Here is a 13,923-nt window from a genome sequence, read left to right as displayed (position 1 = left end):
AACAGGAGTTCGTCCCAGCGGGTCTATGCTAGCACCCCTTACTGTGGCCATGGAAAGGAACTGGCACCCACAGCTTTGCAGCAGAACGGATCTTCCCTTTGATGGCCAGTAACAATCTCCTTCCTCTTCTCCCAACAGCAAAACTGAGGTTTCAGCAGCAAATTCAGGATATCCGCAGCCTCCCACAGCAGCAGCGGGAAAGGAGCGGCTTGGAACTGCTGGTCCCGAGGCTCTCCAGCCAGCAGGAGCTGGAGGTGGGGCTGAGCCAGTGGAGTGACGGCTTTGCACCTCCGACTGGTGGTGGTCACCATGCTTCCTCCCTCTCCCCCCAGCACGGCAGAGAGGCTCTGTACCTAGCCAAGCAGGTGATGCTGCCCGAGGCTGGAGGTGAGCAGCCTCGCTTCAATTCTGAAGGCAGCGGCAGCCCATTCCACAGGTCCCAGGCAGGGTCAGAACCGCCAGCTCCGCTCAGCAAGCTCCCCGCCGCTCCTCTGAACGGAAAACTGCCTCCCCCTTCCACGCTGCCCCTCCCAACCTCCACCCCAGCATCTGGCAGATCCTCCCCAGAGCCTGGCTCCTCCCCACTGAGCCCCCGTAGTCAGCCTAGCAGCCAAGAGTCCACCTACACGCCCAAGGGGGCAGTACTTCTCTCGCCGAGACCTTTCCGGCCACAGCGGCCTGGCTCGCCCTTTAAATTCAGAATGAGCCCGGAGCCCCCAGGTGAGAGCTGCGGCAGCTGAAGCGCCCTGCCCGTTGAGGTCAGACTAGATGATCACAGCGGCCCCTTCTGGCCTTGGAATCTATGAACCCTGCATGGCTGGGTACATGTGGCTTTGAATGATCTGCTCTGTGCCCTCTCCTTGTCCTCTGAGCTGTTCACCGTCGATCTTGGCTGGGATATGAATGAAAATCGCATGTGCTTTTGGAAGTGGAGGCTGCAGCCATTTCACCCTGGCAGCGGGGAAAAGGGGTCTCCTGACCCCTTGGGTTGGAATTCAGGTCAGGGGCTTTAGAGGGGAGGGTCCGTTGGTGCGCTAGCCAGGCCCAGGCCTCCATGGTGCAAGTCCGACAGTGCTCAATGTCCCACGTACCTGGGCCTCCTGGAGCGAGGAGCCACCCATGTGGCATGTGAGCAGAGAATGGTGCGACGTACGCGCCGGGTTCTTCCCCTGCCTTCATCACCATAGTGTCTGAGCACCTCCTGCTCCTGCATTCAGGGACGGGACTCGTGTGCGTCATGCTTCTGCTCATCTGCTCCCCAGGAGGAGAAACGTGTGCAGTGGAGTGTTGTCAAACGTACCCCCTGCTCTGCATTTAGATTACGGACGGCTGGTCCGAGGGGTGCGCCTGGCACTGAGAGCAGGAGGGTTGTGACGGTCCTTGGTGGGTTCCCACAGGCTGAGGCCAGGCCCCTAAGAAAGCTGTCTCCTGCACAGCCAAGCTTTACCCTGAGGGTAGGAAGGGCCTCTGTGCCAGAGGAGCAGAGCCCAACCAGGCCCCAGCACAGAGCTTTAGGTGAGCGTTTAACAAGGCTGGGCCTCTTCTGTTCCCCTGGACTGGGGAGCTTGGTTCTTCTTCTGTGGGCAGCTCAACCTCCCAAGGAAGAGGACGCCCTAGACAGAGTACCCCAAGGTGCTCCAGTTGCACGGCTCAGCTGCTGCAGTGAGGAACAGGCAATGGAGCGGGCCCGTGTAGCTCACTGCCTCCAGTTCCCTTGTCCCTCTCAGCTACATCTTTCGAGACATCATGCAACAAACCTTTTGCAGTGGAGGCGAGATCTCCCTTAATGTTCACTGCCGTGCTGCCCCAGCCCTTCCAAAGAGCCGGAAGAGTTGGTGGAGGGGGGCAGGTGCCCCACTGGCAAGGGTTGGGTGCCCCAAGGAGGCGGGTTTCAGTGGTGGGCAGCTAAGGTTTTTCAGCAAAGTCACAGATTGATTTGATTTTTGTGAAGGCCTGATGCCCTCAGGAGTGTTCTTTAATCCTCTCTCCCCCCACCCTCCATGCCACCCTGTGCTTGCTATAAAATCCTCTTGGGAATGGGCACTGATCGCTGTTCCTGCAACTGCTTTCTGGGGTGGGAAAGAATCACCCCTCTCCCCAGCTGTTTTTATACCCAAATATATATTCTGCTTCCTGTGTGGATTGTGTGTGTCTCTTCCATAAAGGACTGGCATGTGCTCTGCTGCCTCAGACTGTTCTTCTGCTGCGCCCACTGGGATGGGAGGCTGGGCGTCCAGGCTGGATGGATGAGGAACGAGGGGCTAATAGCAAGGAAGCCTTTTTACTTGAGCTGGGCTGGAGCGCTAGATCTTCCCCACCAGTGAGGATGGTCACGGCCAGGCTCTGGTTCAGCCCATTATTGTGCTAAGGGTGCTGTTAGCCTCCCTGACGTTTGGAGTACAAGAAGAGTGGGGATCATCCTCCTTTTCCAGACGGGGACACCCCAAAGATGAACAATCACACAGTTAGCTCCCTTTGAGTCTTTCTCTGTCTTAGGAGTTTATCCTGCCTCCCCTCACCACAGCATCTCAGCCCTGTCTGTGTCAAATCAACAGCAATAGTGCAGGCCCTGGTGAACTAGTAAATGAAACATCCCTGTGCCTTTTCCGTGTTGATATCTCTGCCCTTTTCATGAGGTCGCCAACACGGGCCTGTCTCAGGCAGACTAGAAATGGCACCAGGACACCATCTCCTCCGGACTGCGAAGCATGGCCATTTGGAAGTGCACGGTGACGGCAGGACTGGAACTCCTATGCCAAAGGCACGGGCCCCGGCCACGAGAGCGAAAGGAGAATCTTAATGATAGAGGGCCTACCTCACAGCTGAGCAGTTGTAAATCCAGTAAGGAAAGACCAGTGCGGCAACTGCACAACAGCCATTCCTCTGTGTGTACGTCCACGCACAGTCCGTACATATATACTTACCTACCTCCAACACAACCAACAATCCCGATTATTTAACGGTGCCATTTATCAGCAAGTCTTGGGAATTTAATAACAATACACGAAGAAAACCCAGTGTGACCAGGTGCCTGGGATGGGCCACATTGAGAAAGCCACACTCAGGACAGACTGCAAGAAATAGGGTTGATAACAATCCCCCCAAGCTGGGGGTTTATTATATCATTAGATTAATCAAACCAGTAACAAAGAACTTCTGTATCACCGCGTTAGTTAACCAGAAGCCAAACAGTCCCCTTTAAGGCATTCCAAACTTTGACTCCCATCCAGGCAATCCAATCTAAAATTGTCAGAGGTTACTGAAAACCTGATTCACTATATGTGAAATTCTTTCTAATCCCGAAGGATCAGCCACTGACTCCAGCTCACTGTGTATTTTGGATCTTCCCCAATTATCCCACTGCAGCCAATCCTTAGTAAACTAACTAAAGATCTATTAATAAAAAAAAAGAGTTATAGATGGTTAATAGATCACAGACATACCCATGACTGCAAAGTCCTTAGCTCTGGTTTGGAGCAGTGACGGAATAGACTGCTGGCTTGTAAAATATCTCTGGTAATTTCCAAATGATTGGAAAGTCCCTCAGCCCATAGTTCAAGACGCTCCTTTTTGTCGTAAATCCACAGCCCTGAGAATTAGAGCAAGGAAGAGGCCAAATGGAGATGTTCCAACTGCAATTTATATCCTCTGCCATGTGCATGGAAATTAACAAAGCCCACATACAGCCCAGGTGCCAGAAAAAACTGGCCCAAGATGGAGTCCAGGGTCACATGTCCTTATCACATGGCCTTACATGGTTTGCTGACTCACAGGACAGCCATTGCCCATCTTCCTTCTGAAAAGCATCCACAGGAAAGGCTTATGGGCGGGATGAATTTCTTCAATGGCCCATTGTGAACCGAGTTGTCCTTAATGGGTCAACAACACACAGCTATCTAGCCCTGATGCAAATCTATCTTAGGGGGTGTCACCCAGGAACAGACATGTTTAAGATACAAGTACATAGCCAATGTTCATAACTTCAGATACAAAGATGACACATGCATATAAACAAGATTATCATACTTCACAAATCATACCTTTTCCATTGATACCTTACAGGACACACTTTGTATAAGACTTGTTGCAATTGTATGGTATGATCAATGATACACATGGTCATCTTCAAACAGACAGCATCACACCCTGTTAATCTTGTTCTGTCATCAATACAGTCACATGGCAGGAAATGACATCACATAGGCAGTAATACACTTTCAAAACAAATTCCTTTTATTTTTTTTAAAGGGGACAATGTAGACGGGAAACACAAAGGTCTAAGTCAGCGCCCAGATGTGGCAGTGCAGGTCTGGGCCCTGAACTATACTGAAGGCTTCCCAGCACCTTCCCAGTGATTTCACTTCCTGGCCAGGGCCGGCATCTTGGGAGTCTACCTAGCCTCTATCAAAAGCTTCTGTGTTTTAAAAATAGGTCACCTCCAGGCCCACAGCTTATCATGTCCTTATGGGGTGTGTATTTTTTATTGACTGGGGACTGCAAGTAAGTGACTGCTCTGATTTCCTGTAAAGCTCCAGTGACATCAGTGGAATCGCAGGAAGCTGGGCTCCCCTGAACCACCCATAAGAACCTCATCTCTGCTCCATGCAACATTCCTTATTTTCACATCGTAGCCCTGCTCCTCCAGCATCAGCTCTGAATTCCAGGACTGTAGGTCCAACTACAGTGGGGAGGATTATATATCAGAGGGATGGATCCCAGGGCAGGTCCAGGGTGAGAAGTGCAACAGTTCAACATTCCATTATAAAGCCCTGAGATGGGAGAACGGGATGAGATCTGGTATTTTATGTAGGAAGCTGGGGATAGGGGAAAATGGCCTTCCAGCCCTTCTGTGACCTCTTCCTGCCCCATGCTCATAGCACATGGGTTCTTCCTTCAAAGTGACCCCACAGATCACTGCTCTACACAGTACAGCGTGCGCTTTCTTACACAGAGATCTAGGAATCAAGGCTGACATTTCATCCATGTGTGGGCCTGCCGTTCCCTACAAGTGAACTGGAACTGATTGGAGGTTGTTCTGGCTGCAGCACTGATCATATCTGTTATGCTGAGCTGAATTCCCATGAACACAGCAGGGGCCAAAACCCTGCTGAAAGCAAGTGAAACTCTCCTGACTTCACAAGAGCATCGAGCGTGGGGTAAGTGGTCATAACTATAGTGAAGTCAATGGAGTTGCACCTGCTTATACTCGGACTGGATTTGTGTCAGCGCAGCCAAGGCTGTCTTAAATTTGATCACTGGTTACTGTCTCAGTTTGGGGGACTGGGGACAACTAGCTGAGTTGGAGTGCCAGCCTGGAATCCCTCCTGAGCAAGCCCGGACCATCTGACACCAGCACGGAAGACACTTGAAGCTTGCTCCTATCTGTCCATGCTCTTTCCTCTCCTCTCCACACTCACCTTTCCCTCTGCTGCTTTCCATGTCTCCTGCCCTCCTTTCTCTGCTGCTGCCCGCGCTCCCTTCACCTGGGCCAACATCCTAACAGCAGCCAGAAGCTGAGAGAGGGGCTCGCTCCTTTTAATTTCAGATACATGATCTCTCTCTGCCAAAGACACTTAACAAGGAAGGTCTCTGGCTTTGCTTCGAGTGCCTGGCTGCGCCCCCTCTTGATGGAAGCCACCTCAACTGACCTTGTAGCCATCCAGGGCAGCACGGAGCAGGGATGCACCACGCTGGAGTCGAGATGAGACTTTTGACATGACTGCAGTTCTTCAACTCAGCCGCGCAGCCAGTGCGGATCACCCGCTCGAGTACGCAGCACTGACTCCCCTGTCCTGCTCCGACTGAGTGCGCCAACGAGTCACCTGCTGACTGGCTGCCGGGAGCATCGAGGGTCAAGACCGAGAGCATTCGGCTGAATCAAATGCCATCGCGCTGACTCCATGTGCCCTCGGCTGCACATCTCCTTCCAGTGGGCCAGCCCCGCCTGGGGGGCGTGGGGCCCAACCAGCACTCGACCCAGGGTGCAGCTGCGTGTATAGAGGCGAGCCTTCAGGAAGGAAGGGGAAAGGAAGCATGAGACGGGGCTCGGCAGCATCAATCAGAGAAGCAGCCAGCAGGCTTGGCACGTGCGCACGCCTTCCCCGGAAAGGCTGTTTCCTTGCAGATGGCAACAGCCCACAGCAGCTCCTCCCCCAACAGCGCCTGTGTGCCAACAATGCCCCCCCATGGCCCCTTCCGGACGCCGCCACGTGTCAGCCTCCTGCAAGGGCCTTGACAAACCCCTTAAAATTCCACGGAGGCGCCAACCTTCCCCCAGCAAACCCCCCTTCGCGTGGCATCGGGTACCTACTGGTGCCAACCTCCTGAAAATGCCCCGAGCACGAACCCGCCCTGACAAACCATATTGCCCCCCGCTGGCCGAGGCCACCCGGATCCAACACACCGCGCGGCCTGTGTCGCCGCCCGCTTGCCAGCCTGCCCCTGCAAATGCCCCACCATCACCTGCCTGCTCTGGAGTCAGCACCTGCATGGACATATACCCACCCCCCGCCAGGCCCTGCAGCAGGCTAACGTGCGCGCACGTGCACCCAGGTCCCACCCCGCCTCCCCCTCCCTCCAACCTGCATGACGGTGAACTCGAGGGACAGCCGCTGCTCCTGGATGTCTCCTGCGGGGAGGCTGAAGAGGAAGGGCGTGTTCCACACGGGGTTGTAGCCGGCTACGGACTTGGTCTCCTTGGTGTCGACGATTCGCCCGTCGTGGTAAAGGTGAACGACAACGTAGTGGTCTGGACATGGAGTTGGAGAGAAAGGGGACTCAGCCAGAGGGATCCGCTGTGCATGGGCATCACGGACACCGGTTTGGGAGTTGGGGGGGGAGGGGGACAGCCCAGACGCAGCGAGGTTCATCGGGAGGTAGGTTAGGGGCATGAATAGGTGTGTCCTGCCTCCCAGAAATGCCGTGGTGCTATTAGGATAGAATGGAAAGGCCTTTGAGACACTGGATGCTCCCCTCAGTGCTGGTCGGGGGGCACCGGGCCTCAGGGGATCATTTAAACAACAGGAGCCTCTGAGCTCATTCCGGGAAGCTGCTCTCTTCCCCAGCTGCCTGCAGGTTTGGCCTGGCTGGAGGATTCACAGCCCTTTTATGCCCTGCTCCCAGGAAGGCAGCAGGATCTGCCACTGCTGGGCTGGGGAAAGTGAGAGGAAAGGGTTAGAACAAAGGGGGAATTGGAAATCCCATAGCTGGGATCTCTCCCCACCCCAATTCTGGATCCCTCGCTTTATCCCACATCTCCCCTGCACTGAAAACATCTTCATTCCAACAATGGTCCCAGGGGGGTCGACATGGACATGCTGATCATAGGGCCAAGTGTGTGTTGTACAGGACAGTGGGTGAAGGGCTGAGGAGGCCTCAAGCAGAGAAACCCAGACTTGATGGTCCAAGGGCTTTGTAGACGAGAGGGGCATGTCCCATAGCAGATCCTGGGCACTTTTAATGATACAACAGGCACTGCCCCAATACTACTATTGCACCCTCCCAAATTCTTTCCCCTGCCAAGGCCTATTGAACCTGCTCTCCTCCCCAGCTTTAGAGGAGTCCCCTACCTGGTGCCCCTGGCATGCGGGTGAGCCGGCCCAGATTCTCTGCCTTGCGGACCAGCACCTTAATACGATTGGCCAGAGCCTGGTACTGAAGAAGAAGGAAGAGCTGGCCCAGGGAGGTGGACAGGGAGCACGCAGCACCATAGCTGATGTCCTGGGAGCTGAGACACTGAAACAAAACGGACAGCAGGAGACACTGAAACCCACCAATCTCACCCCTTCCCGCCATCTCCAGGGCACCTCACAGCCACCGAGACAGAAACAAAGGTCAGGCCCCTCCAGCAGTTCCAGGCTGGGGAGGAAAGCCCTTCATGTGCTTACCACAGCCACTTCCCGCCCTACACATGCCCTTCCCACTCACTGCTCTCCTTCCAGCTAAGGTGGATTTTGCTTTCACCTGGAGCTAAGGGAGGGTCTCTTTGGGCCCCTGGTGCCTAGAGCAGGGGTTCTCAACCTGTGGTACGCGTACCACCAGTGGTACGCGGAAGACGGCTCGGTGGTACGCGATGGAAAACGCGCCGCCGATTCCGCTGCCGATTCCCCCCCTGCCGCCGCCGAAAAACCCTGCTGCCGCCGAACCCCCCCCCTGCCGCCGCCGATTCCTCCCCCCTTGCCGCTGCCGAAAAACCCCGCTGCTGCCGAATCCCCCCCTTCCGCCGCCGGGAAACTGTGCCGCCGCCGAATCTCTTCCCCCGCCTCCGGTCAAAAAACTTTTTGCCGCCGAAATAAAGCCCCCCCCCCCACCGCGAAACGCATTTTCCGCCGCCGAGAAACCGTGAAAATGTGAAACGGCGGCAGGGTTTCGGCGTCGATCCCTCACGCAAACCTGCAATTTTACTGAGTCCCACTCTGGCCAGGTACAGTTAGGTGAAGGGGTACTTGACCCGACTATACCTGACCCAAGTGGTACTCTGTAAAAAAAGGTTGAGAACCGCTGGCCTAGAGGATGCATGATCGGACACCCTTGGGCTGGTCTGGTGTCCCATCTAGCAGAGGGAAGTGGTGATACACCCAGTCCTGGAGCCTTAAAATCTCCCTTGCCCTGCCAGGGGAATTCCACTGAGATTCAGTAATGAGAAAGTCCTCCCCTGGCACCAGTACGAGGTGGCCCTTTCAGTCTCTGGGACACTGGGGACCTCAGCCAGCACCTCCCCCCACCCCCGGGTGCTGTTAGTTTACCGACACAATCCTGACCTTTTTCAGTTTGGTTTTGGTGGTTGACAGCTCTCGCGTGTAGCTGGCGGCAACCTCGGGGTGCCAGGTGACCTGGGCGCACGGAAGCATCACTTCCCCGATGAAGGAGTCCCGGAAGCTGCGAAACTCCTTCACGTAGACAGCGAAACGCAGGGTGAAGCCCTTCAGCTCTTCCAGGCGGTAGGGACCGAACTGGAACTGCTCTCGGAACTCGGGGTTCAGGCTCTTCCTCCGCACGGCCGTGCGCTGGGGCTCGATGAACTTGGGGAGCAGGTACACCTTGACGTAGGAGTCCCGGCTGCTGCGAAAGCCCTTGGGCAGGTGGGACACACCGATCACTGTCACGGTGAGCGTGGCCTCGGGCGGGGAGTAGAAAAGGACGACGTGGAGCTGGGGCCGCGGCTTGGGGCCAGCGCTGGGGAGGCTCCCCGGCATGGTGTGCAACAGGCGGACGCCGTCTCCCGCAGAGCGGCAGGGCAGCAGGCTGCTCTCGTCAGTCAGCATGGTCTCCCCAGAGATGGTGCAGCGACGTACCCAGCCCCGCCCCGTTGTGGTGGTCAGGCCAAGCTTCTGGGAGAAAGGAATGCTGGGCAAAGAGGCCCTCCCACGCAGTTTGCTGCCAGCCCCGGGAGAACCCAGCGAGGCTTTACCTGCCTGGGCCGACGCATCCCGCACCTCTCCCTCTAGCTCCAAGTACTGTTGCTGGATGTGCACTGCAGTGGTCCGGGAAAACGGAGCAGGCCCCTGCTCCACCAGGGTGTGCGTCGGTGCCGGCTCTTTCATGTCGCCCTGGCTGCGCCTCTTGCTTCGACGCCAGCACACGGCACAGCCCAGAAGAAGGCAGAAGCACAGGAGGGCCAGCCCCACCCCGAGGAGCGCCTGCAAATGCCCTGAATGGAGCAGAGAGGAATTACAGCATAAGCCTATCAGTCGGTGGGAAATGTGATTTATACATAGCGGTTTGCACCTGTGTTCTCTGGCGATGGGCATATTACAAATGCCACAGCTAGACTGACTGGGCAGATACCCCTTCAGCTCATCAGAAACCAGCAGATCATATCCCTACTCCAAGGACTAAGTGATCAGACTGGTCCCTTATAATAATAATACCTGCTTGTATAGATCTAAAAGCACTTTACAAAGGAGGCCAGTACATTATCCCCATTTTACAGATTGGTAAACTGAGGCACAAGGTGGGGAAGTGACATGCCCAAGGTCGCCAGTAGGCCAATGTCAGAGGGTCTCCTGAGTCCCAGTCCAACTCACTATGACCTTAAGATCTATGAACCAATGGGCTGGTGACAACTGAATCCTGGCAATCACCAGCCCACTGCACAGCAGCCATCAAAATCCAGATCTCCAGCCCACCCCTGCTCAGGAAGATTCAGAAGCAGCAGTCCAATTCTGCACCATTACTAAACCAGAGCCGTTGATCCATCTCGCATCGCCGCACAGGACGTGCCTGGAAAGATTACTGCGAACGGCGGACAGGGGAGGAAGGAGTGGGGTCAGAGAGCGTCAGCATCTGCAGCATTCCACTCTTTCCTAGCACCATTCCTGAGCAAAGCTGGAATTATTACATCAGATCAACACATCCGTTGCAAGGCTAACACAACCCCCGCCTCACCCTGAGCAAGATAACGGCTATGGAAAAAAACCTCCTCTTATCAGCCCCACAGCCGAGCTGACGCACTGTTTATGTAAGACACATGATTGATGCCCAATCAAACACCCAGGGAAAAAACACCAACTCCTCTCTTCAGCCTTGCTTCGAAGTCCGTGGGTGTGGGTGTGTGCGTGGGGGGGAGACAGGGGCTGACAGTCGTGGGGTGCCCCCTCCCCGTGTGCTAGAGGAAGGCCAAACAGCCTGGAAGTGGGGGTGCTCTGCCACTGCCAGCAGCCGGTTCTGTGCGGCAGAGGCAGGCAGCCCTGATAACACAGATCACAATGGTCAACTCAGCTGCCACAGGACACTCAAGATTCCCTCAGTGCCCCAGGGATTTCCCATCCTGCACTCACCCTGGCCATGGTAGCCTAACGGAGCTAGACGTGGCTCCCCTCCCTGCCATCCACACCTGTCTTACTGTAAGACAGCTGGTGGCATCACGCCATGAGACCCCCTCACACGCCCCAGGAATTGAGCATGTTGGCTCTAACCCCCTCCTAACGGCTGCAGGGCCAAAAGCGAAGGAGCACGCTGGCATCTCAATCTCAAACACTGGTGTGGGAAGCAGGTTGCGGTTCCACTCAAGCTGCAGAGCTGATCCACTTTAGATGCATGGTAGATCTGGGTCAAACCATGTGTCAAAATTCCCCAAGCTTCCAGTCCCCTATGTGGAGTAACCGGGATAGGGGACAAGCTGCCCTTAAATATTTAAGGCTGTTCCTATGCTAGTGACTTCCAGACAGTTTCCAAATAGGGATGGAAGCTTTTTACTTTTAGTACCTTTAATCTTAGCACATTATTTGGTTTTTTAACAGCACTAAACAAGACTGAAATTTTGAATCAAAGAACAAAACAGATGCCAGGATTGACTTAGGGAGTTGGATGAGGTCTTGAGCATAGGGCAATGTGAGGCAAAAGCAAAACAAGAAGGTGGAGTGAAAGATGCACTAAGAATAAGCTGATGCTGCCCTTGCAGTCTGAGAAGGCCAGATGTCCATTCAGGACTTGGGGAGAAGACCAAACATAGTCCATCCAGGCAACCTTTCCCGCCCCTTCACGGCAATGGACTCCACCTGAGAACTATCTAAGGGGGGTTGTGTAGCACCCAAGGGTGTCTAGAGCGAGACCTATTGTTCCAAACGCGGGTGCCTAAAATTTGATTCAGATAAAAGGCCTGAATGAAGAAGCGCTGCGCACCTGTAACCCCCATAGACTTCAGTGAAAAATCAGCCCAAACTCGTAGTGAAGAGCCTACATATGGATTTAGGATCCTTAGGCTCCCAGGTTGGCAAATTTGGGCCTGAGTCCATCAGATCTTCTATTCAGCTCTCAGTCAACAACGGTCCCTGGGCTCAGAGCCAGCAAGCCCAGGTCTGAGTGACAAAGGAGGTGTCAGTCCGCGCAGTTCCATCTGCAGCATGACTCAGAGCAGCTATGTCATGGCTGGTTTGCATCTCGTCAGCCTGGAGAAGCAGGGGCAAGGAGGGAGAAGAACACAGGCACGGGGCATGGGAATTGCAGCACAATGGGGCGGCGGGGTAGGGGGGCGAGCAGAAACCTAGAGTTCAGCAGTGGGGCACGATGCAGTTTCCCATCTCCCCTTGGGGAGTTCGGAGTCCCCACTTTATAAACAAGCAATGATGCAGAGAGCTTAGAAAGCTCTTGGAGCGGGGGAACAGACAGCGCCGGGGGAATCCCAGCCCATCTGAATCAGCCGTGTTAGAGCACGATGGACCCTTGTACTAGGAGTTTGGGTTGTGCCATGATGATGTCACAGGGATACAACCACCCTCCTTTACCCCACCACCGGGCCATCTCCCCTGTCCTGGTAGGTCACCTTTAGGACTGCAATGGCTCTCCTCCCATCCCTGTCTGGAGCACGTGCAGGGCCTCTAGTCTGTAGAGCCCCCAGCACACTTTGGGCCCGGTATAACTACATGATAAAGTCACCAGCCAGGAGGAGCCCCTTCTTCAGGGGACAATCCCCAGACCATGCCCAGGAGTGTGATTTCACATTTTAAAATGCTCTTGCAATTAATGGCCAGCTGCAAACCTCTCCTGGTTCATTAGTTCACCCGGGAGTGATGATGACTTTCCTCTCGCTACTGGGAGGGTGGCAACAGATAAGGGAGTGAGAGGGAAGGGGGAAAAACAGGATTGTCCAAACACCTCTGTCCAGATCTAGTTCACAAGGAACAAAGATCCACTCCCCTGTACAAACAGATCTAACAGGCTGGAGAGCTCTGGCAAGAGACAAGATACAAAATCCATTTATCCAGGGAAGGACAGGGTGGGCGGGGGAGGAAAGAGACGAGTCTTGCTGATGTTTGTTGAGCAGGACTTGGATTAATAGTCATAAGTAGAGGATCATCACCACCCCTTCTATCATTCCTCTGCAGAAGAAGATGGACTGGCAAAGGGCGAGAGCTGGGTATTCGGGAGTCACGTACGCTATCCTGCCAGTTGCAGAAAGAGCAGGAGCGGAGCAGGAGCTCTAGCTGGTTCTAGGAGCTAGGTCCCAGCCTGCAGCAGAGCCACCAGGAAGAGAGCAAATCCCGGTGGCTAAGGGAGAAATTCTGTAGGCTAGGTTTCCATTCAGGGGAGTTGCTTTCCTATTGCTGAAGATTTTTGCCCTGATAAAGCATTGGCTGGGAGGGGGACACAGTCCTCTTTGCTTGTGAGCTAAGTGATAGCTGGAGCAGCAGAGTTCAAAGGACCGCGTATGCTCTGCCAGCTCCTGGCAGGATCCAGCAGCCCCAGTGATCACCTGCCTGCACAGATGCTGGTGGCCCTCTTTAAATAGCTCCAAGGACAGTGGGCAGATGCAGAAGGCAGGGATTCATCTCAGTTACCATTAATAACCAGTGTGGCTTTTGCTCCAGTCAGTCGAATCCAGAGCTCTCCTTCCCTTCAAGACCCCGCCACTTCATATCAGCAGTGCCAGGCAGAACACAGCTGCCTTTCAGCTCTTATTACTGGTAAAAGAGGAGCACCCCGAGAATCGGTGCCCTGTTGTGCTAGGTGCTGCACAAACACAGAGCGGGGTGCAGTCCCTGCCAGTTTAAAGCACGACATGACAAGTGGGGAGAGCATGAACTGCGGGGAACAGGTGGACAGTGAGGGTGACAGATGCTGGAGAGACACGAGGTCACAGATTAGTTATATGCGTGTTTGTACGACATGTAACTTGTTACACGCACGTAACTAGTCTATGACTTCCTGCTGCTATCTCGGAGTCCCCCATGCCCTCCACTGTTTGATCTCCCACTCCTGTCACATCTATGCACGTTACACTCACACACCTTTGTTTATTAATGGTATCAGTATTCTCACTGGCCCTGCAGTTCCCAGCTGGTAATTTACCAGACCTCACAACTTGTACACCATCCTCTCTGCCACTGACTTCAGGAACCCGGCAGTGTGTCAGCTCTTTCCTTTCTTGTGCTAACATTTCTGAGATACTTGCCTGCAAACCCTGCCTACTTCGAGAGTTAGTGT

At 54.5% G+C, this 13,923-nt stretch overlaps 1 protein-coding gene and 1 pseudogene across 1 annotated transcript in view; one reads left to right on the top strand and one right to left on the bottom strand.

Moving 5' to 3' along the window:
• Window positions 1-2,184, top strand: part of LOC137144434 (rootletin-like) — a 34,497-nt gene extending 32,313 nt beyond the window's left edge. Inside the window, exon 30 of the mRNA XM_067534743.1 lies at window positions 139-2,184. Coding sequence (XP_067390844.1) covers window positions 139-740 — 602 coding nt within the window. The 3' untranslated portion in view covers window positions 741-2,184. The remainder of the gene's footprint in view (window positions 1-138) is intronic.
• A 3,629-nt stretch (window positions 2,185-5,813) lies between these two features.
• LOC137144400 (synaptotagmin-7-like) lies at window positions 5,814-13,669 on the bottom strand (annotated as a pseudogene).
• Window positions 13,670-13,923: the final 254 nt, after the last annotated feature.

Source organism: Emydura macquarii, unplaced genomic scaffold (genome assembly GCF_026122565.2).
Source record: "Emydura macquarii macquarii isolate MOO-44397 ecotype Brisbane River unplaced genomic scaffold, CSIRO-AGI_Emac_v2 contig_3451, whole genome shotgun sequence".
NCBI lineage: Eukaryota > Metazoa > Chordata > Testudines > Chelidae > Emydura > Emydura macquarii.
This window is presented reverse-complemented; position numbering and strand designations above follow the sequence as displayed.